Here is a 24,637-nt window from a genome sequence, read left to right on the forward strand (position 1 = left end):
ACGTGATTCTATTTATACAGTATTCTTGTAAAGGAAAAACTCAGAGGAACAGAAAAAAGACCAGGGATTTCCAGAGGCTTGACTTTAGAACCAAACACCTGGCTGGGCAGATAACGACTCTGAATCTAGTTGGAGAATATCAACACCTTCAGATGATTGTTTGGAATGAATAAAGAAATAATGTCTGTCAGGTAGTATGAAAATCGTTTACTGCTCCTCCTCCACGCGCCCCATAATTCCATGATCCAGAAAAAGGCCTAATTGAGGACAATGGGAGGATTTGAACACTGGTCAAAATGAGTGGCTCTTCCGGCCACAGTACCTAGGATGATTTGGGAAAGTCTCACCTTCATTTTCCCCACATTTTACCGATTCTGAAATGGGATTTTACTCTGCGGAGGAAGGTCGTGTCTCCACCCTTGCCTACCTAGTCCGGGGCGGACGTCGCAGCGTAGTGGGTCTGCGACGCGGCACTCCGGGGCTGGGCGCAGTGGCCGCAAGAGCTCACCGTGAGTGCGGGAGCCCGGGGCTGTGACACCGGACCCGCGCCAGGCACGGACGCCCGGGGGCCCGCGGGGAGGCGCGCGCGGAGCCGGCTACCGCGGACCGGCTGGAGGGGCTGACGCGCCGCCGCGCTTGCAGTCTCGCTCCGTAGCCGAAGTGCGCGCCGCTGCTCTCCGCGCCTCGGAAGTGCAGCGGACCCCGCCGTTGCCGCCGCCCGATGGCGAGGCTGCGGGATTGCTTCCCCCGCCTGATGGTCACGATCCGGTCCCTGCTCTTCTGGTCCCTGGTCTACTGCTACTGCGGGCTCTGCGCTTCCGTCTACCTGCTCAAACTTTTGTGGAGCATCGGCAAGGGACCCACGCAGACCTTCCGGAGGGTCGCCCGGGAACACCCTCCAGCGTGCTTGAACGACCCCTCTTTGGGTACCCACTGCTACGTGCGGATCAAGGTGAAGGCCGGCGCGGGCCCGGCGCTGTCGCGAGGGAATGTGACGACTGTGAGAGCAGAGGGCGCCGGGCTGATCCTTGCATGACTCCAGGCCCAGCGTCCCCTACTGTTCTCGGGGTTCGCAGGGCGTGCGGCGGGGACGGGGAAGGTGCCAAGGGGATGCAAGAGGGGCAAGGTGTCGCGGGAGAAGGTCGGGATTGTGTGTCTTTACGGTCCCTGTTTGTTGCGTGCGTGTGTGTGTGTGTGTGTGTGTGTGTGTGTGTGTGTGTGAGAGACAGAGAGAAGGTTATGTGGAATTTCTTTAATAATCTGGGTCCTATTATATTACTGTCCCCTCCTCCTCCACCACAACAACCCAGAATAATTCTGCTCCCTCTCCTCCTGTAAGGGGAAGCTGTGGTCTGTCACCTCGTTGCCCTTTAGAGCTCAGATAAGCTGTAGGGAATTGTTACTGGTGGCGCCCTACTGTCTCAGGAGGCTGTCCTCGTCCAAATTTTAGAGATTGAAAGAGTAAATAGAATAAGTCATTGGAAATCAGGAGTTTATTCAGATCAGCAGAATGGAGCATTCACAGATGACCTAAGCAACATGAAACAATAAATAAATTGTGTACGTTTGTGGGGAAGGAAGCAGACTTATGGTGCCAGAGACCAAAGGAATGGCACAAAAAGTAAATGTCAACTATGCATGCAGACTCTAATTGTCTGTGCTTGTCCCAAGCTTTCTTACAGCCCTCGGATATTCTATTTCCTGAGGCTCCAGGTGGTGAAGGGAGATGGCTTCTTGAAATGCACCCTGCAGTCTGACTCGCAGGCCTTTCAGAAATAGCCTACGTGAAAGGATATTTTTGTCACCAGGTCTGGGATTCCTATTAGGAACTAGATTGCCCAGCAGCTGAAGTTCAGAAAACCAAGGGGCATGTCTTTCTTACACTTTTTCAGCCTGGAGTTGATATGAGAATTTAAATGAGTTAATATGTGTAAAAACAAATGAACGAAACCAAAAAACTTAGAACAGTGCCTTGCACATAGTAAGTGAAATGAAGTATTTATTCACTAAATCTAATCAAGTGCCCACAGCCTTTCAGCTTCCAAGACTCACCACCAATAAAAGAAGTTATTGAACTTCTGGGAAGGCATTCAGCAGTGGAGGGCAGGGCTTCCCTGGTAGCGCAGTGGTTAAGAATCTGTCTGCCAATGCAGGGGACACGGGTTCAATCCCTGGTCCAGAAAGGTCCCACATGCCACAGAGCAACTAAGCCCGTGTACCACAACCACTGAGGCTGCGCTCTAGAACCCCTGAGCCACAACTACTGAAGCCCCTGCTCCTAGAGCCTGTGCTCCGCAACAAGAGAAGCCACCACAATGGGAAGCCCGCACACCGCAACCAGAGAAAGCCCACACACTGCACAGAAGAGTAGCCCCTGCTCACCGAAACCAGAGAAAGCCCGTGCGTAGCAATAAAGACCCAATACAGCCAAAAATAAATAAATAAATGTTTTAAAAAAGGAAAAGCAGTTGCAGGCAGTCAGAGTTGTTATCTTCATCCTACCTGAAGGGGAAAAGCAGTTTAAGAATCATCTGGAATTCCTCATAATGCACTTTTTCTGACTCTGGCCACCTAAAGAGTTTCCCCAGAGACATAGAACCAAGGAGTGGAAAGAGCATTGTCCTGGGTGGCAGGACAAGATGGAGGTTCTAGTCATAGCCCTGCCCCCAACCACCTTTACGACCTGTGCTAACATCTTTGGACCTCAGTTTCTAACTCTGCAAAAATGATAGGGTTGAACTATATGACCTTTAAGATTTTTTTCACATCTGGAAACCCAATTGCTTGGGTTATCTAATAAAAAACCCAGTCTCTGGGTTTTGGGTCTTGGTTTCTTTCCTCACTTCCTTCTGAGTTTTTGTTTTTCTTTCTTGCTTTTTCCTCCACTTTCCTCTTTTCTGTTTGCTTTGTATTTGCTGTATTCCTGTCTCATTCCCATGATTTTTGTTTTCCTTGGGCAGTTTTTCTCCCATATGCAGAGTGAAGGCTTGAGCACTCAGATCATTCGGCTGTTAGAAATACACTGATATGGGGGCTTCCCTGGTGGCACAGTGGTTGAGAATCCGCCTGCCATTGCAGGGCACACGGGTTCCATCCCTGATCCAGGAAGATCCCACAACCACGGAGCAGCTAAGCCCGTGCGCCAAAACTACTGAGCCTGCATGCCGCAACTACTGAAGCCTGTGCGCCTAGAGCCCATGTTCCGAAACAAGAGAAGCCACCACAATGAGAAGCCAGCGCACAGCAACGAAGACCCAACACAGCCAAAAATAAATAAATTAATTAAAAAAAAAAAAAGAAATACACTGATGTGACATGAGGAGCAGGCAGCCAGGGGAACTGTACGTGCAACCTCAACAGAAAATACTAACGTGGGAAGGAGAGAACTAAAAATAAGGAAAGGTGGTGTGAATTATGTAACTGATGGCACAGCTCTTGATGGGCAAGCTGAGAAAAGTACATGAGTAGGAGGTAAATATGGCAGGAATATAAATGCAGATCAGAATTATTTACATGTTCTGCAGAATTTGAGTGCGATGAAATGTGACACATCAGTAAGAAAATTGTGACTGTTTCAGAAGCTCATAATATATAAATTGAACTTGTAAATAGGAGAAGGGAATGTTGACAAAAGTGAATCATTCAATTCACCCTGTTAATAAATCATGGTTATTTTTTCTTTTTGAAAATTAATATACTTATTTTATTTCTTTATATTAAAAATAATGCAAGTGAATTTTTTTTAACGGCATGGAAATACTAAATGTACCACTTTTTATAGTCAACACAAAACATCGCTGAAATTTCATGCCCTCTATTTCGTGCTGCAGGATTCGGGGTTAAGATTTCATTATGTTGCCGCTGGAGAAAGAGGCAAACCACTGATGCTGCTGCTTCATGGATTTCCAGAATTCTGGTAAACTTACCAACTAACTTTTTCTTTTGCACTAAAGACTCGGCTTATCATAGAGTCATTTTCTTATAATGACTTTTAATAGACCCCATGCTATGATCAAGTACTGGTCTAGAGTTATTATTCCTAAATGTTCCTCAATCACAGGAATGGTGTTCCTCCTGTTTTAAAGAAACGTGCATATTATCATCCTAATTTTTTTTTATATAATTAAAAGAAGTATCATTTAGTGTTTCAAATTTCTGAATAGTCAATTACAAAACAGTTTTTATAGTACCTACTGCAGACAAAATACAACATTGGATAGAAAAGGAGATTTGCAAGAAACCAAAGAATTAGAGTGCCTGTTACCTGGCAGCTTTTGGTGAGACTTGGGGTGTGGGAAAGGCAGAGGGAGAAGAGGGCTCATGGAATCTGAAAAGGAACTCTTTCCTATGCACATAGTAACAGGCTCAGATGAATGCAGGACAAATTAAGGATTGGAATATTTCACATTGAGAAGAAAACCTATAGCCAAAAATATGCAGTTGCTAGTTACCTAGAAGAAAATGTTCTGTTCTCCTTTGAACCCCACAGAGCCAAGTAAGTACAGATGAAACATCACATGATTAAACTTTAAAAAAATGAATATCTTTTTAAAAGATGGTACATATCAAGGTGGTAAAAAGAAAATCATATTTTTGATAGCTCAAGGGTATGATCTTGAGATAGCTAAATGGACCAAAAAAAAAAATCATGTTCTCTGAACTGACTCAAATGTAGAATATATGGTATGTTTTTAAAGTTCTGGGACAATGCCCTGTCCCTAAATGTCTCCCTTACTTTTGCTCTTAACACCTAGAATTCCACCATTACATATTCCTCACTTCCTTTAGAGTTTTAAAGATTTTGGGTCATCCAAAGTCCTAATTTAAAATACATCTAGCTGTGAAAGAGATATTACCTTAATACACTTTAGTTAATACTTTTCAAATGAAAGGGGCTTTATTAATAAATGCATTGAGATTGCTAGCACACTAGGAAGTATTAGGCATCGAAGAAAAGAATGGAGAATGGCAAAAACCCATCTAGCTAATCATTTTCCCAGAGCAAAAAGTCTATGACCTGACTGGCTCACAAGTAAAATGTTAGTCTGCAGCGTTAGTCAAATCTGCATAAAGTAACATGGGCAGTGAATTCTGGCTCAGCCATTTAATTGCTGCAGGACCCTGCACAATCTACAAGAATCTTGCAGAGTTGTGGGGATAAAGGGAGTCAAAATATGTGAAAGGCCGTTCCCATGGCCCCAGTGAATACTCAATAAATGTTCATTTTCTTCCTTCATTCCCATTCACTCAGTGTGGAGATCCATGTGCCACCACTAGCATCCTCAATGCATTTATTAATAAAGTCCCTTTCACTCATAAAGTATTACTAAAGTGTATTAAGGTAAAACCTCTTTCAGAACTAGAGCCTTTTTAAATCAGGGCTTTGGATGACACAGAATCTTTAAAACTCTGAAGTAGGTGAGAAATATGTAATGGTGGAACTGCAGGTTAAAAGTGAAAGTAAGGGAGAAATTTGGGGACAGAGCATTGTCCCAGACCTTTAAAAAATAATTTCCTGATTCTGCTGATGATAGTTAATACTTCCTGAGCATTTACTATGTGCCTGGCACTCTTCTGAGTGTCACAGCTACCCTTCTGCAATTGGCAGTGCCAGAAAGTAAGGTATACCTTCTTAAACTTCAGAGCTGACCTCTGCTCTAATATATCCTTGGTATATAGGAATGATAATGATCTGATAACATACATGGATTTTTACCTTTCAAATTTCACAGCTTATAGAAAAATTCAAAAGTTAACCAACAATGTAAGTATACCTTACTTTAACATTTTAAATCATCATTCTATATAAAATTCATGATCTTTTAAGTGGGGAGACTTAACTTTTTAGAAAGAAAAGATTTAAAGGCTCTTCTCTTTCTGTACCTCATACCAACCCCGATACTTGTCCGTGCTCTTTTTCCTCCTGGAACGTCACTTCTTTATATGTGGAAGATACAGATGAACCTGCAACCACTTCAGCCACTTGGTAATTGTTCTGAGGAGCCCCAGAAAATAGCAGTGATACCCATTTAATATAGGACAGTAGATGCTCTGTGTCATATTTTAAGAAATGATACTTTTGCACATTTTTCATAGCATTGTCCCTTTATTTACTCTTCATGAGACCCCTTTTGCAAAACAGAAACGTCTGGTGATTCTTGTCCATGTCCTAGAATCTTCAGTGGATAGGACAGCCTAGGAGGGGGCCCAACACCAGTCACTGGACATCAGACCCATTTTCTCCAGCAAAATCAAGTCTTGGCTTTGTCCAAAAGGGTTATTGAGAGGAATGGTTTAGTTTTGAAAAAACTCCTAGAGATATTTTTACTTTAAAGAGCATATATTAGGAAATATATGCAGATCATGGGAATGAGCCCCCTTCTGTTCACCAAATGTACTATTTGTTACTCCAGCAAGAGGCTTGCTATAATTTAAAACAACAAACAGCAAACCCTGAAAACTGAGTTACTCAAATAGACCATATTGAATTCACTGAACTTTGCTAGCCATTAATCTGAAAGCTACCTGGTTGTTCAGGGAGATTCCTAGAGCAACCACATGGAGATTGCTGTTAATCAAAAACTTCTATTTGAGTGTGTCCTACCCTAAACCAAGACCTCTATGTTGACACTTACTCTGTCTTTCCTTCCAAATTACCACTGTTCCCCATCATACAATCTAGTCAATTCCATTCATGTGCTCCATTCAGGAAAAAGTCAATTTGAATCACAATTTAGGATAAAGCTGTTTTGATTAAGCCACTTCAAGTCTCTCTCTCTTGAACTTCCCCTTTTCTTTTTCCAAAAACCCCTTCTCTTGCACTTCTCCCCTTTTTAAGAGCCAAAAAACTTTATCTGGCACTTCAAACCGATTTCAATTTACATTATAAATATAAATATTATTCCTCTATCATCAAGTTTTGCCTAAATACACATGAATTTATAAGCATCTTTGTAGGTCAGGTAGGCCAGATTATTTGGTACAGTGAAAACAAAATAATCATAAATTGGCAATGTGTGTAAAAGTGCTTTTTAAACAGAAAAGTACTATACAAATGTAATGTATTATTTGCATTTATCATCATTAACTAAGAATAATTGTTGAGAATTGGTAACATTTAATGTATACTATTAGATGTTACGCAGAAATAATAAAATTCTCTGTCTTCTTTCTTAAAATATAAAGGAAACATCAAACAATATACACATCTATGAGAACTTTAGCTAAACTAGCCCAAAATAAGGCTGTTTGTCAAAGATGGTTTTTCTCCCCCTCTATCTCCACCTCAATTTGCATTGCTTTTAAAAATATCTTGAGCTGATGCAGGCAATTTCTGGCGATACACCAGCTGTATGGGACGCATTCGTCATTACTCAAGTGAGGGCTCGTCATCCATACAGCTGAGCAGAATCTGATGACTGCAACTTTTTCTCTCTTGTGAAGGGGAAGAGGGTATTCTACATTTCAAAGAGGCTAGCCTGGTAAACCAGGGGTCCTCCTTACGTTAAGAATAATAACTAAGAAAGAGGTTGTTTTTTTTGAAGTGTCCTCTGCTATTACCTAAAGCTACCAGAGGGGGAAAAAACAATGTGGATGAAAATAGCTAGATTTGTTTATTTATAATATTGTCAGGAGTTACTGATTTTGCAGTATGTTTCATTCCTCTATCAAGGGGGTTGTTTTGTTTTATTCATGTGAATGACATACCCATCAGTCTATCGCTGGGGTGATTTCTTCTTCAGTTTACAGTTAATGTGTAAATCAAATATGATTTATTTATGAACTCTAGGAAGATTGCATTTAAAATTTATTTTGTACTTTATTAAGATAGCAGTTGCAATCCTTAAACGTTCTTAGAAATGTTTAAGATATTGTTTGGCTCCACTCATTGACAATAGCAATAGCTGAATTTATTTGGAAGGCAATTTAAATTATTAATAAGGTAATGATGTGCAGGTATTATGTTTGCATAATCTCTAATACATTAAATGTAAAATGTTACAGGATTGCACACATTTTTTTGAGTCAAATTTCTACCTTGAAATCTCTAATTAAGTGAATTCTAAGTGAAGACACAAGTATTTAAGATATAAAAACAATGCACATTTTAATAGAAATTGAGTATAAATTCCCCAACAGGAATCTGGGAACTTTAGTTCAAGGTCGTCTCAAGGTTTGAACTGAGACAGAGTTTTATGGAACAACTGGTATTTCTAGCACTATCATAATTCAGTGCTTTCATTTGTTCATTGTTTTACTCAGTCAACAAATCTCTATTGAGCACCTACATGTCTACCAGATAATTCAGGGAGCTCACCATCAAATGGAAGTGCCAGGCACCAACAGACTAGTGTCTAGTACACTTGTCTGTACACTCTTCCCAGTGCACTGAAGAGTGTACAGACAAGTGGGAGAGTATGGAAGGGGCCAACCAACCCACCTGTGAAGGAGGGAGACTGGGAAGTCTCCTGGAAGAGGAGGTGCCCAGCATGAGGAGTTCAATGAGGGGTGAAGGACAGGGATTGTGGGGAGTAAGGGAATGATGTGGAGGGATGATGTTTCAGACAAGGAGATTATATAAACAAAGTCATAAAGACAAAACCCATGTTTATTCACTGCAAGTAGATAAGTGCCGCAGAGGCAGCATAGCATGGGCTTTCAGGCCAGACCACCTGGGTTTGAATCCTGGCTCTGCTGTTTGCTAAATCTGTGACCTTCAGCACATCCAGGAACCAGTCTGTGCCTCTGTTTCTTCATCTGTAAAATGGGGATAATAATAGTACCTACTTCATAGTACTGCCTTGAAGATCGACATCCCTATGTGTGAAGCACTTAGAATTGTGCCTGGCATGTAGTAAAACTGATATAGATGTTAGTTCTTTTTATTATATAGCAAATGACAGAGTATAAAGTAGTCAGGCTGGAAGATCGGGCAAGTCAAATCTTGGAGGTTTTGTCTGCCAGAATAACATGCTTGGGCTTCACGTTATGAGTAACAGAGAGTCAAGAAAAGCTGTTAAGCTGGGTAATGACCTGAGAGAGTTTGTGTTTTTGCTAAACCACTCTGGTTTGTAGAAGACAGAGCCAAGGGGAATGAAATGGACACAGACCAATCGATAGGCTGCTGTGTTAATGGAGGCCTGAATGAAGGTAATGGTACCAGGGATGGACAGGAAAAGTGATTAAATAAATATTTAAGAGGTTGAATCTACTGAACTTTATTGATTGAGTATGAGGGATTATAAAGAGTGAAGAGTTGGGCTTCAGTTATGAAGACATAAAAAAATCAATTCACAATGTTAAGTAAGGCTATGAGAAAATAATAAAATCATATGTGTTGACAGATGAGTATCTTTAAGGAATGAAACTGCTTCATTTGTTTATTACAAACCAGAGACAAGATTGTCAATATTGCTATGGCCTTGCTAAGAAAGACACTTTTTGTTAACATTTTCAAATCCATATTAATTGGCAATGCTTTTGCAGATATTTACAAATTATAGGTATCCTAGTAATAGATCGAAGACGCTATCCATTCATAATTCCAAATATGTATCTGACACCCTTCTTGATAATCTACCTGCTGATGTAAGGTGTTTGATTTGCTTCGTTGTTCTCATGGCTTTGTGTCACTTCACACTGCAGTCCCCTTGCACTATTGGTTTATAATCTCAGATCACTCTGTTCACTTTCCTATTGTGCTCCAAAAATCTTTCCAGACAACACTCTCCCATTTGGTTTGTGTCAGATAATTTTGCACTGTGTTTTCATGGACAGATGTGCATGCAGATGCTTTTCGATAAATGCATATTTTGAGCTCCATAACATAGTGAGTCGCTTTGAAAAATCCATGTCTCTTTTTCTGTTTGTCATCCATAATGATTTTGCTTATTAGAAGATAATCTCATGGATCTCTGTATTTCAATTAATTCTGCAGTTTTATTATCAAGCACAGGGGGAACACCTGGCCCAGCAGAAACGTCTAGGACTTGGCTGTCACTATGGTCATTCTAATTAGTCAGTTCCTGTGCCATTTTGGTTGTTAAATGTTTTAAATATCACACTAGCTTATGCTGATGGTTCAGGATCTTCCCCCCAAGATTTTGTTTTAGCAAGTGGAGGTTTATCTTTTTTGTTTGTTTTTATTTTTGGCTGTGTTGGGTCTTCGTTGCTGTGTGCAGGCTTTCTCTAGTTGTGGCGAGCGGGGGGCACTCTTCATTGCGGTGCCCGGGCTTCTCATTGTTGTGGCTTCTCTTGTTGTGGAGCATGGGCTCTAGAGCGCAGGCTCAGTAGTTGTGGCGCCTGGGCTTAGTTGCTCCATGGCATGTGGGATCTTCCCAGGCCAGGGATCAAACCTGTGCCCCCTGCATTGGCAGGTGGATTCTTAACCACTGTGCCACCAGGGAAGCCCAGAGGTTTATCTTAAGTAGTTGTTTTATTGGATTCTTTCCATGAAAATATTTTTTTAAATCGTCAGACATTTTCATCCATGAGTAACCCATTGTTATTACTAAAAACATTGAGTCCTATTTGACAGTGGACTAAGGTGAGTAAAATCTCCCTTCTAGGAAAATATATTTTCATCTCACAAATTTTTTGAGAGAATCAAATGGTGCAGTATGCGGAAGCATTTATAGGTACAGACTCAGTGATAGTAGTGAGCATTATTTAAGAAAAGCTTAGAAAAGTGACTTCTTAAATACATTTCTTAAGGTTTTAGTATCTGATATTTTGTAGTTTCTATAAACCCTGGCCCTTTGTTACACTTCACTGGACCTGGTTAAAAAAAATAATATAATTTTAGTAAAGAACGTCAGTGCTTATTTCTCAAACAGTTCTTTTCTTTCCTGCCCACACACAGCTATATAACCTTTCTCAAAAATGAGGGGGTTCTTACAGCTTTCCAGTTAGAAAATCTGTAATGTTATTCTTTGTATTAGTTACTGTGGTATTTTTAACGTTTCTTATTTCCTGCAGGTATTCTTGGCGTCACCAACTAAGGGAATTTAAAAGTGAATATAGAGTTGTAGCGTTGGACTTGAGAGGCTATGGAGAAACAGATGCTCCCATTCATCGAGAGAATTATAAATTGGACTGTCTAATTACAGATATAAAGGATATTTTAGACTCTTTAGGTAGGTTTTAAAAAACAGTGTTAATTCTTTTTAAGGGACTAACATTCAACAAACTGTAAACTGATTACCACATTTCTTCCATCTACCTGAGCTGTTGTCTAGATCCTGTCATCTTAGTTCATACAGCTCAAAATATTTATAGAGGCAACTTAAAATAACACAACCAGAATAACTATTCTGTCTAACAGCCAAAAGTGACTCTCAAAATTTGTTTTTAAAAATTGACTTAAGGTATACTATCTATTATAGTGGTCTAGTGGTTAAGACTCTGCACTTCCACTGCAAGGGGCACAGTTTGATTGGGGAACTAAGATCCCGCTTGTCTTTCGGCATGGCCAGAAAAAAGGTGGGGTGGGGGGGACTTCCCTGGTGGCACAGTGGTTAAGAATCCACCTGCCAATGCAGGGGACATGGGTTCAAGCCCTGACCTCGGAAGATCCCACATGCTGCAGAGCAACTAAGCCCATGCACCACAACTACTGAGCCTGTGCTCTAGAGCCCATGAGCCACAACTACTGGGCCTGAGTGCCACAACTACTGAGCCCACGTGCCACAACTACTGAAACCTGAGCGCCTTGAGCCTGTGCTCCGCAACAAGAGAAGCCACCGCAATGAGAAGCCCACACACCGCAACAAAGAGTAGTCTCTGCTCACCGCAACTAGAGAAAGCCCACTCACAGCAACGAAGACCCAACACAGCCAAAAATAAATAATAAATAAATAAATTTATGAATAAAAGAGGGAGGGAGCAGTGAAGTATACTACCTCTATGGCAGTGGGGAGAGGGGAGGAGTAAATATTTTTTAACAATAATCTAATACACTATATCCCTTTTGACTAAAACCCAGCTGCTGCCATCAATATGTTAACAGAACCAGTATAGTGAGAAACCCATGAAATCAAATTAAAGACCCTTTTCTACAACAATCTAATGAGAACGTAGATCAGGTCAATATTCTTAGAGGGGAAAAAATGGATGAGGTCTGGGGGTGTCAATGCAGTGTTGTAATTTACTGTGATTACAGTAAAATAGACTCAGAGACACTGATTTCCGACAGCCATATTTCTTTCACATTTTGTGGTAATTCAGTCAAACTTGGCCTAAATTTGTAATCATGAAATTTTCGAGTTAAATCAATAATGTAATCTTGCTTATGACCTAATTATGTGTAGTCTTTACCATGGTTTTCCAAACTCAGGTTTATGTGACCAGAGCTGAACTATTTCTAATTTTTTTTAAGAGTATAAATTCCCAAGAGAGATTCTGAGGTCTATAATGGATCCTGGGCATCTAAATTTTCTAAAAAGCTACCCTAGGTGATTCAGACATACAGGGTTTTGGAAGCACCAAACTCAGTGTCTGCACAAAGTGCATAATTAGGGTAGGAGAGTAGAAAGATTAGTTTTAGAAACATACCTATTTTATGTGCAGTAATGATGTACCCACCTGTTTCTTTTCAATGATGCCAACATTCATTTCTCAATTACAGGGTATAGCAAATGTGTTCTTATTGGCCATGACTGGGGAGGCATGATTGCTTGGCTAATTGCCATCTGTTATCCTGAAATGGTGATGAAGCTTATTGTTATTAATTTCCCTCATCCAAATGTATTTACAGGTGAGTTTAAATTTCCTTTAAGACATCTTTGATAGCGTGACAACTCACTATTGTCACTGACACGGATTAAAAACAGCAAAAGTTGATTAACATAATATTTTTTAAATTAAATATGATATTATCACATGATAATGTCAGCTATCTCAGCTTTAAATATTCCTGAAGAGTCACAGGAATTGTTGCTTTATATTTGCTTGCATAATTTTATTTATTTTTAGAAAACATTTTACCGCTAACTTAGGGAGAGTTAAAGAGTTAAACGGAAAATGCAGTAACATTACTTTGACAGTAATGAATCTTGACAGCCTAGAAATAAATTTTCCTCTTGCCTGACTCCTTTGGCTGTCAGGAATGGCAGCATTCTTTAAAGCAGCAGTTCTCAAATTTTTGGCCTCCTTTATACTCCTAAAAATTATTAAAGACCCCATTGAGAATTTGTTTATATGGGTTATATCCATAAACATTCACTGTATTGGAAATTAAAAAAGAGAATTTTTAAAATGTTTATGTATTAATTCATTTTTTAAAAATAATTAATCCAGTACATATTAGCATAAACATTTTACTGAAAACTAGCTACATCTTCCAAAACAAAATTTTAGTGAGAGGAGTGTCATTGTTTTACATTTTTGCAAAACTCTTTAACTTTTGGCTTAATAGAAGACAGCTGGATTCTCATATCTGCTTCTATATTCAATCTGTTGCAAATGTTTGAATTGAAGTACATGAAGAAATCTGGCCTCACACAGATTTGTAATTAGAAAAAGGAGGAGAATTTTAATAGTCTTTTCAAATAACTGCATATGTTCTCCTTTAATACTACACCAAACTCAAAAATTAGGTATTTCTTAAAGGTTAGTAACAATGTGGAATCTGATGTCATATTAATGAACTTTTTGTACTCTGTCACATTAAAATCCATTGGCCTCTCTAGCACTTTGAATGGATTTTTTCTACCTATGCATGATTTTGCAATCATCACGCATTGGAAGATATTGGTTCATTGAGTTATGCAGGTCTTCCATAAGTGGACACATTTCATTATATGCTATCAAATCATGTTCATTAATATCACCCCAGTTTCATCAAAAAAGCCTTTGCAAAGCTGTCAAGCTCACAGTAGCAGACACAAGTTTCCAAAATTCTAATTTTCATTTGAAATCTTGAACTTCATCATTGACAACAAACACTGTTGATTGTCTTCCCTCAAGTGACAGGCTCACTTTGTTCATTTTCAAGAGACTATCTGTTAAATACCCAATCTGACTGATGATAGTTAGTCGTTCTCTCAAGTAAAAATGGTGTTCCATTAAAAATGCAGCTAATTCAACTTATCAGACAATTGCAGAAGTGCTTTTCCTCGAGACAATCATTGTATTTGGGTGTTCAACAGAACTGCCTTATTTTCTATTTCTTTTTAACAACGTTAAAAAGACGTATACAAAAAGGTAGAAATTTAATAAAATTAATAATTTTTGCTATTTCATCAAAGACATTCTTAAGTGAAACTGCCACTTAATTTTATGTATTTATGTACTTGTTTGTTTACAGCAAGTGTGTGGTGGTGAAGAATACAATGACTGCGGGTATTGTTTAGTGTCACTGCCTTGATTTGTGCTCAGGCAGCAATGGCTTTATCTACTATTGCCTTTGTACCATCTGTGCAAATGGCAAAATGAGAAAAGTTAATTGTATTGTTTTGAAATAATTTGACCATCTGTATCCTTTGAAAGGGTCTTAAGGATCCCTGGGGGTCCACATGGACTATGTTTTGAGAACCTCTGCTATAAAGAGAACCCTTAATCTTAAGAGTGACTAAAAACAAATAAAAAAACTGAACAATGGCTAGGCACACTTTTATTTGGTTTTGACAAAAATTATAATTTTGTCCTCTTTAACTACCCTTGTCAAATTTTCTGAGGTTCAGTACTGTCATGACCCACAGTAGCCCTCCAGGGAACAAAAAATTCAGAAAAACATATTTTTATTTCTTCCTCAAAATTAAAGTAGGTGAGGGAGAAAGGGAACATGACTACATAAATACTGTATAAGTATAAAAGTTAAATTTCAGATACATATTCAATTGTCCTATCTCAGCTGAGGTAATAGCATGGCTGCTTAGGAATCAAATATCTAACTGAGGTTCATCATATTTCTCTCAGTTGCATTAGTCAATAGAAGTTGTGCTACATGCTTGTTCAAGTGATCAGGACCCTAGAGTAAATGTTATTTTGTTGGTGCTGCTATATGGACAAACTGTAATTGGTCATTTCAGTAAGAAAATACTTGGATATTTCTGGAACTATCTTATCAATAATAGGTTCAACCCTGGTCAGGTCAATATGAAGTCTTCAAGTAATATGACTGTATTTTCCCTTAACTGTATTGATATCTCTAAATGCAGAGCTGAATAAATCTTATTCGATGATGACATTATAAAAAAGTATAGCACAAGAGTGCTCCACTTACCTGAGAATCATAATTCTAAAAACTCTAACCATGTTGAGTACAGTTACACAGTTAGAAATAAGAAAAAAAAATCACCTCTATAGCAAGGAAAGTAAAAGTATAGTATACAATACACAAAAAATATGTACATTTAATATGTATGATCACATTACTCCCTAGTTTAAAACTTGTGTCTTCCCAAAACACTTAAAATCTTTATCATTCTGGCCTTACCTGACTGGGTTTCTGCGTTTTTTTCTAAAACTCATACCATCTCCCCCTCCTCATTCACTACACATCAGCCACACTGGCCTTCTTTCTGCTTCTTGAATGTGCCAAGCCCAGTACCTACTTTCTGTTCTTGATGCTCTTCCTAGATCTTTGCGTTCAAGGCTTATCCCACATCCCCAGAGAAACCTGTTCCACCACCTTTACTAAAGGATAGTCCCTTCACACCACCCAACCATTACTTTCAATCAGATTACCTTGTTCTATTTTCTTTATGGTATTTTTGCTAACTAAAATGATCTTTTAAGTATTCATTACTTATTTATTATGTATGTTCCTTATGAATGGGAACCTCTTTTCTCTTGTTCAATGCTAAATCCCCTCACACACAGTAGATATTCAAAGATTCATTGAATGGATGAATTTTCTCAATACATGAATGAATTTAAAGGAAAGGCTTTAGTTTCTGTTGAGGCCAAATGAATAAGATATTCAAATCAGCCTGTAAGGAAAATCTTTTCAACAAGGGAAAATTACTTCCCCATGTATCCTTAGGAAAAGTGTTTGGTCACTGATAATGACCTTGGAGAAAAGGGAGTGTTGTTTTGGGTTTCCTGTTCCTTTCTGAGTCAACATTTCATAAAGTGGAACTTTCTTTTTATTTAAAGTGCTTTAATTATTTAAAATACCAAAAATATCCAAAATAAAATATAAGAACATAGAAATTGTTCCAAAGAGAAATATACAGAAGCCTTATTTGTAGATTCTTTTATGGGATCATCTCAAAGGTGAAATTGCCTTAAAAAGAAGTTATTTCAATAGTAAGTAATTCATACCCCTTGGATAAGGTCTAACACGATATTTTAATTTCAGAATATATTTTACGACACCCTGCCCAGCTGTTCAAATCCAGCTATTATTATTTCTTCCAAATACCATGGTTCCCAGAATTTATGTTTTCCATAAATGATTTCAAGGTAAGTCAAACATGGTGATGGATGTTACAGACTTATTGTCTGTGATCATTTTGCAGTGTATACAAATATTGAATCAGTATGTTGTACACTTGAAACCAATATAATGTTATATATCAATTATACCTCAATTAAAAAAAGAAAGACTGGTGCCCAAGAGGATGACAAAATTAGGAGGTCAAAAATAAAACATAGACTGAAACACTAAAAGCAAACAAAAAACCCAAGAAAACCAGTTCTGCTTATGTTGTTCTGATTTATTTTAAATAATCATTTATTGTACATCTGTTATGTGTTATGCACTGATAGGCATTTCCTCCTATGCAAAAAAATAAGTCAAACAAATAATGTTAATGAGAAACATTTTAAATTAAAATCCATCTTTAAGAAAGAAAAACAGGGAATTCCCTGGTGGTCCAGGTGGTTAGGACTCCACCCTTCCACTGCAGGGGGTACGGGTTCAATCCCTACTTGGGGAACTAAGATCCCAAAAGCCTTTCAGTGCTGCCAAAAAAAAAAGGGAAAAGAAAACAGACAAATGCTAAAACTTAATAAATGTTTCTAAGGCTTCATCGATAGGCTTACTTATTTTTACATTCTCTATTCATATGTTTGAGTGCCTGGGTGTTAACTCAATTTTTTTCTGAGAGCCTGTTCCCCTACAGGCATACTTCTTTCTAGAGAACATTCCATGGGGAGATGAAAGAATATGAATGCCAGGTAAGAGAATTTGACAGTAGCAGAAGTGGAAGCCCTTGGGATTAAAAAAACCCCCAAACAAAATTAAGCCTGCAGGTATTGGTGTACCATATACACTGACACCAGGAGTCATATATAGTATCTATTTCTTCGAAGTTAATTAGTTGCTTCTTGTTTGTCCAGCATGATGTTAAATATTTAGGGAGGTTAAAAAAAGACATAATATTATTTTACCTGGAAATACTTCTGCATGTACCTCTGACAATAAGGACTATTTTTAAAAAAAGAACATAACTCCAGTGCCATTATCAAAGCTAACAAAATGAACAACTTGTTAAAATCATTTAATGCCCATTCAAATTCTCTTAATTGTCTCAACTGTCTTTATGCACTTTATTTGTTTGAATCAGGAACCAAACAAGGTCTACATATTGTATTTGTTTGTTATGCATTTTAAAATCTTTAACGGTTCTTTCCTTTTGTTTTTTACCATCACTTTTTTAAGAAGAAATTTGTTCATTTGCCCTGAGGAATGGTCCACATTTTGGATTTGACTGACTGCTTCATCATGGTGTTATTTAACTAGTTCTGCTAAGCCTTGTCTTTCCTACTTCATAGGTGCTACTGATCTAGAGGCTTGATTAGACTGTTTAATTTGACAAGAATATTTTATAGGTGGTTCTGTGTATTTCCTAATGCGTCACATCAGGGAAGCACATAATGCTTAGTTGTCCCAGTTTTAGTAATGCTAACACTAACCAGTGGACTCACAAATTGTCAGCCTATCCAAATTGCCTAACAACCAACCTTTCACCAAATAACTTTAGCATACCTTGATCGTCACGGCCTAGGTTCATTATTTCTTTAGAAAACAGTGATTTTTTTAGTTCTATGGGGATGCCTAAAAAGTTCCCTCAGTTTTTAAGTAAAAATAAAAGACACATTTTTCATTTTCACCAAGAGCTTTACTGAACCCTTTGGTTCCCCTACCTTCTGCCATTTTTCAGGCAACTTCTAAATTCCATCTTCCCAAAATTTTTTATCCTTTTGAGCAAAGAACTGTTCCGGGTGCCTTTTACAGTCTTCCGGGGTATTGACATTTTTTCCATTAAGAGAACTTTGTAAAGACCGAAATAAATGGAAATCTGAAGGTGCAGTGTCTGGTGAATATGGCGGATGAATCAGAACTTCCCAGCCAAGCTGTAACAGTTTTTGCCTGGTCATCAAAGAAACGTACGGCCTTGGTTATCCTGATGGAAGATTATGTGTTTTCTGTTGAGTAATTCCGGATGCTTTTTGTTGAGTGCCACTTTCAGTTGGTCTAATTGGGAGCAGTACTTGTTGGAATTAATAGTTTGGTTTTCCAGAAGGAGCTCATAATAGAGGATTCCCGTTCAATCCCACCATATACACAACATCACCTTCTTTGGACGAAGACCAGCCTTTGGTCTCTTCCGTTCCACATTATTGTACAGTATCCACTTTTCATCACCCATCACAATTTGTTTTAAAAACGGAACATTTTTGTTACGTTTCTGTAGAGAATCGCATGCAGCAATACGATCAAGAAGGTTTTTTTTCACCTAGCTTAACATCAAAGCGATTCACATAACCAGGGTGGTGCAAATGATTTTCAACGCTTGATTTAGATATTTAGAGTATGTCGGCTATCTCCTGCGTGGTATAACGTTTATTGCTCTCAATTAATTTCTCGATTTGATCACCATCAACTTCAACTGGTCTACCCGACCATGGAGCATCGTCCAGTGAGAAATCTCCAGCAAGAAACTTCTCAAACCACTTTTGCCACATTCACTCAGTCACAGCACCTTCTCCATACACCACACAAATCTCTTTTTGAGTTTCAGTTGCGTTTTTACCTTTCTTGGAATAATAAAACATAATATGCCGAAAACGTTGCTTTTTTTCTTCATCTTCAATATTAAAATAGCTACACAAAAATTCACCAGTTTTGATAAGTTTTTTTTTTTAATGCATGCTAGTATGACAGCAGTCACAATACAACAAAATTATTTCGAATAAAGTTAAAGACAACTAAGTGCTACTAGAGCCATCTTATGGAAAAAACTGAACGAACTTTTTGGCCAACCCAATATTATTCTTTCTGCTTTTATTAACTGGAATTCATGTATAAAGAGGAATTTCCACATCTATATTTGGTTATTCTGAAATACAGTTCCCACAAGAATGGCAGGACAAATGCTTCATTATTTCCCTTTGTAAACAACTTCCAGAGTAATGAATTGGTGCCCTAGAAACTTCCACTGATAACCAATGAGGGTTTTTTTTTCATATCATTATGAGCTCATGATTTTTAAAAATATATTTGATATTTATCAATTGATTACAGTCATTATTCTCTTTGATGCCCAAATTGTTGCAAGTGTGAACTCCTTCAGGTTGGCTCCTATGTCCTCTTGACACAGGAGCCCTTTAGTCAGGGATAGCTTGCTTCCTTAATGTCCTAAGGTCATCATTTTTTTCCTGTTCCAGATCTGGAATCAGTCATTTATTGAAGGAACTCTGGCTCCTATTAGCAGGAAATGGTATTTAGAGACCACAGATTGGGTATCAAGGTGATCATTGTTACTGAGTTTTCATTGCTTCTAGATCTTTCCATTGGACAGAATGTAGACATACATATTTTTTAGGAAAAAAATATGAGTTCTTATTCACATTTCCAAAGCAAATTTAAGATGACAGCATTTTCACTTAACTTCTATGACTTTATATAAAACATTATATGGTTCTAAGTCAAAACTCTAGAACAAGGTACATTCAGAGAAGTCTCACTTGTCTCTGTTTCCTCTGTTTCTCTGTCTCCATCCTATTCTGTCTCCCATCGAAAACCATTTTGGTTAGTTTTGTTTCCTCTTTTTATTGTTTCTTTTTAAAAATATAAGCAAATATGTATATATTTATCTTTTCCTTCTCACACAAAAGATAACATACTATAAACACTATTTCTACCCTTGCTTTTTTTCCAGTTAACAATATACCCTGCAGATGACTCCATCATCAGAATAGAGATTATCTCCATCTTCTCTTAGAGTACTAAGAACACATAATTCACCAACGTGTATCTATACCATAGTTTATTCATCCAACCCCCCACAGACATTTGTTTCCATTCTTTTTATTTTCTTAATTAAAAAAATTTTTTTGGCTGTGCTGCACCACGGGGCATGAGGGATCCTAGTTCCCCAACCAGGTATCGAACCTGTGCCCCCTGCAGTGGAAGCACAGAGTCTCAACCACTGGACTGCCAGGGAAGTCCTCCATTCTTTTTCTATTACAAATAATGTTTCAATGAATCACCTCCTGCACATGTCATTTCATATTTTTGCAAGGGTGTTTTGGGGTTGAGGGATCTAATTTTAAACAAGAATCCCAATAATTCTGATTCAGATTGTTTAGAGACACACTTTGAGAAATGCTGGTATAGAGCAGTATTTTTCAAATTGTAGGTGGAGACCCATTAGTGAGTCATGAAATAAGTTTTGCAATTCAGTAAAGTGGCTTGCAATTTGAGTTTTTAAAAATAAAGTAGAACAGAATTGAAAATATCATTACATGCTGTAATAAGTGTAAGGGCTATTTCTTTAAACTTTTGTTTCAGACATATATGTGTAGAGATACGAACTGGATCATGATGTAAAATGTGTTTGTTACTCTAGGTTGTGATCAAAAGAAGTTCAAACAATTTAGGGGGAGGTGTGTGGATTGGTTGTCAGTAAATAGATAAACTGTTAACTGGAATATCAGGCTTTAGAGCAGGGATAGTACTCGAGCTCAGCCTTGTAGAATGTGAAGAGACACCAAGAAGACAGGATACTTTTCATAAGGGTGAAGTGTCCATGGGGGATTAAAAGGGAATAATATCAAAAATAAAGCCAGGAAAGCAGAAATATATAAAATGTGCTTGTAAACAATGAGGTCTCCAACCTGGCTAGAGCAGAAACTGGGCGCTATCACTGCACACTGACCATCATTCTCTTTCAAAAGCCAAGTATTTAGTTACTATTAGGTAACTGAAGAGTTTTAATTATTCTCTTCTCACTTATCAGGCTTTGAAACATCTGTTTACTAGTCACAGCACTGGCATTGGAAGAAAAGGATGTCGATTAACAGCAGAAGATCTTGAAGCTTATATTTATGTTTTTTCTCAACCTGGAGCATTAAATGGTCCAATCAACCATTACCGAAACATCTTCAGGTCAGTATAATTTGCTCTTTTTAACTAAACAAAATATTAATTCCATACAGAGCCAGTATTTGATTTTTGTTAACATCTTTATTGGAGTATAATGGCATTACAATGGTGTGTTAGTTTTTGCTATATAACAAAGTGAATCAGCTATACATATACATATATCCCCATATCTCCTCCCTCTTGTGTCTCCCTCCCACCCTCCCTATCCCACCCCTCTAGGTGCTCACAAAGCACGGACCTGATCTCCCTGTGCTATGCGGCTGCTTCCCACTAGCTATCTATTTTACATTTGGTAGTGTATATATGTCCATGCCACTCTCTCACTTCGTCCCAGCTTACCCTTCCCCTCCCCGTGTCCTCAAGTCCATTCTCTATATCTGCGTCTTTATTCCTGTCCTGCCCTTAGGTTCTTCAGAACTATATTTACTGATTATTTTTAATAAGAATTATTTTATCAAGTATTTTCCATTAAGTTCTTTAGCTTAGTATACTAAAACCTACTCTCTTAAAATATTTAATGTTTTTCTTTGTTTTATTTATTTATTTATTTATACTGTAGTATAATTGACATATAGCATTATATTGGTTTCAGGTGTACAACATAATGATTTGATATTTGTATGTATTGCAAAATAATCACCACAGTAAGTCTAGTTAATCATCTGTCACCATACATATAATTTTTTTTCTTGGGATGAGAACTTTTAAGATCTACTCTCTTAGCAACTTTCAAATATGTAATACAGTATTAACTACAGTCACCTATCTGTACATACTTTGTTTTATCTGTAACTTACGTTTCATGTGACATTTAACAGTTTGAAACCTCAGGACCAGAGAATATGCTTTTCTTTTAGTTTTCTGAAAACTCCTCCCTTTTACCCTCAATTCGATCTGGTGAAGAATTTATATTCCTCTTTACTTTTTCATTAATAGTCCTTTTAATAGGGACTAATAGTCCCCTTTCCTTACTAATTCAACTATTACATGCTCACATGTTGTTAAATATGCAGGTAACTATTAGAAAATGTTTTGTTTTGGAACACTTTATGAGCTCCAGAATTTAAGTGACTTGCAAGTTTGTATAGCAATCCATGTATCAATAATTAAGTATAGATATATTTTTATATCAGTTTACCCATTCACCAAGAACTTAATTTTTAGGAGCATTAGAACCAAATGATGGCCACTTGCATGAGAATCAAAAGTTAAGACCTTGGTGGACATATGTGATATCCTTCATATTCCAGCAGCATTTTATCAACCCCAAGTAGCCTCAAGTCAAGCTTTTTTGTAACTAGCAAAAATGTAATTCAGTGCTGGAGAGTGTCTAGTTAAATGTTCCTTCTCATTCTTAGTTAACAGGGTTGTAATTAATACCATCCCGCCTTTCTGAAAAACAGCTTAGCAGAAGTTGTCAAAAGCTTTAAAAATATGTATCCTCTTCAGCTCAGGAATTCCACTTCCAGGACTCTAGCCCAAAGAAGTTATCTGAAATGCCAACTAAGATTTGGGCACAAAATGCTAATTGCAGCATCACTTAAAACATCCCCGGGCTTCCCTGGTGGCGCAGTGGTTGAGAGTCCGCCTGCCGATGCAGGGGACACGGGTTCGTGCCCCGGTCCGGGAAGATCCCACATGCCGCGGAGCGGCTAGGCCCGTGAGCCATGGCCGCTGAGCCTGCGCGTCCGGAGCCTGTGCTCCGCAACGGGAGAGGCCACAGCAGTGAGAGGCCCGCGTACCACAAACAAACAAACATCCCCTTCTTTTAAGTGATGCTATAATCTAAATATTCCATTATACAGGAACAGTCATTTATGGGTTATTATGCCATAAAATAGTATGTTTTACAATTATTTTTGAAAAACTATATGAAACAAGAAAGTTATTATAAATTAATATGAAATTTGCATGTGTATACTGTGTATAAACTGTATATTTACTGCATTGTACTTATGGTTTCAACGATATGCATAGAAAATGACCATTTTTTAATGATGGAATTATGCATGATTTTATTCTTTATACTTTTCTGTATTTAAAAAATACACAATAAAAACTTTATATTTTAAAAAGAATCTTCTTGCGAAATAAATATAGTATCATGTAGTATTAAGGCTCATTCCGTATATATGTTCTGACTTTTCAGTTCCAATTTTCACATAAAATTCATTAGATTATCCAACAGATAATTGAAATACGTTTAAATAGTAACACTGTTTAAAGCTCCCTTTCATCACACTATTCAGAAATTCTGTTATCTTTTTGAAGCAAATTATTCTTCATAGTGATGAATTTCATATTTAATTTATAGCCTGCATTATAAGTTTTGCACGGCTGATCCAATTAAAACTTTTATCTGGCCCTTTCTTAAATAGACCATTAATTTTTTTTATTGTACAGATTGATTGCCTAATGCAGTGTTTCTCAACCATTTTGTTTGTCATCACTTCCCTTCAGAGGCTTTTTAGGCATTTTTTTTTTTCCTAATTGCCCCCCACCCCATGAAATTTTAATATCTGTTTATGTACTGTGTGTATACTCATGGTTTATATATAAAAAGCATAATTTTTTTTTCACTCTCCCAAGAACAAATTTTCATCCCTTTGGTGGTGATATTGCCCTCCTTAAAAATCTGTGGCCTAAAGAAACATTTTGGGGGAATGTTATTTTAACGTTTACAGTGAGTCTCAAGCCCACGTGTTTTGTTTTTATAGCTGCTTGCCTCTCAAGCATCACATGGTGATCACTCCAACACTACTACTGTGGGGAGAGAAAGACGCATTTATGGAGGCGGAGATGGCTGAAGGCACGAAGATTTACGTTAAGAACTATTTCAGGCTAACTATTTTGTCAGAGGCCAGTCACGGGCTCCAGCAAGAACAACCTGACATAGTGAACAAACTGATATGGACATTTCTAAAAGAAGAAACAAGGAGAAAAGACTGGCTTTTTCTGTGACGAGTCTGTAATGAAATCTCTAAATAATTTTTTTAAATTGTTCATCAACTTCTTTAAGCTTCATTAGGAAAAATTGTTTTAATATGCTTTATCATAAATAAATATCCTGACAAATGACATCAAGAAAAATCTGAGAACATGTGAACTTGTAACATAATGTTGGTTTTTTTCTTGTTGTATTTTGCCCAGAAAAGCATCTGCCTTAAAATGTACACACTTGTACAAAAAGGAAGTTGGAGAAAGTGGTTCAGTTTTGGTTTTTCGTGTTATTTACCCTGTTAATATATGGTGCCTTTTACAAATGTATATTAAAGATTAGCTGTGCCATATTAAAAGGCA

At 37.8% G+C, this 24,637-nt stretch overlaps 1 protein-coding gene across 1 annotated transcript; it reads left to right on the top strand.

Moving 5' to 3' along the window:
* Positions 1-264: 264 nt before the first annotated feature.
* Positions 265-24,298, top strand: EPHX4 (epoxide hydrolase 4; the record flags this gene model as incomplete). The annotated part of the gene is made up of 7 exons (XM_079933940.1): positions 265-952; positions 3,831-3,916; positions 10,978-11,135; positions 12,626-12,754; positions 16,304-16,407; positions 21,192-21,340; positions 24,055-24,298. Exons 1-7 carry the CDS (start codon positions 722-724, stop codon positions 24,296-24,298), a joined length of 1,101 nt encoding a protein of 366 aa, XP_079790066.1. The 5' UTR covers positions 265-721.
* Positions 24,299-24,637: the final 339 nt, after the last annotated feature.

The sequence above is a fragment of the Stenella coeruleoalba genome (assembly GCF_951394435.1).
Source record: "Stenella coeruleoalba genome assembly, chromosome: 1".
Taxonomy (NCBI): domain Eukaryota; kingdom Metazoa; phylum Chordata; class Mammalia; order Artiodactyla; family Delphinidae; genus Stenella; species Stenella coeruleoalba.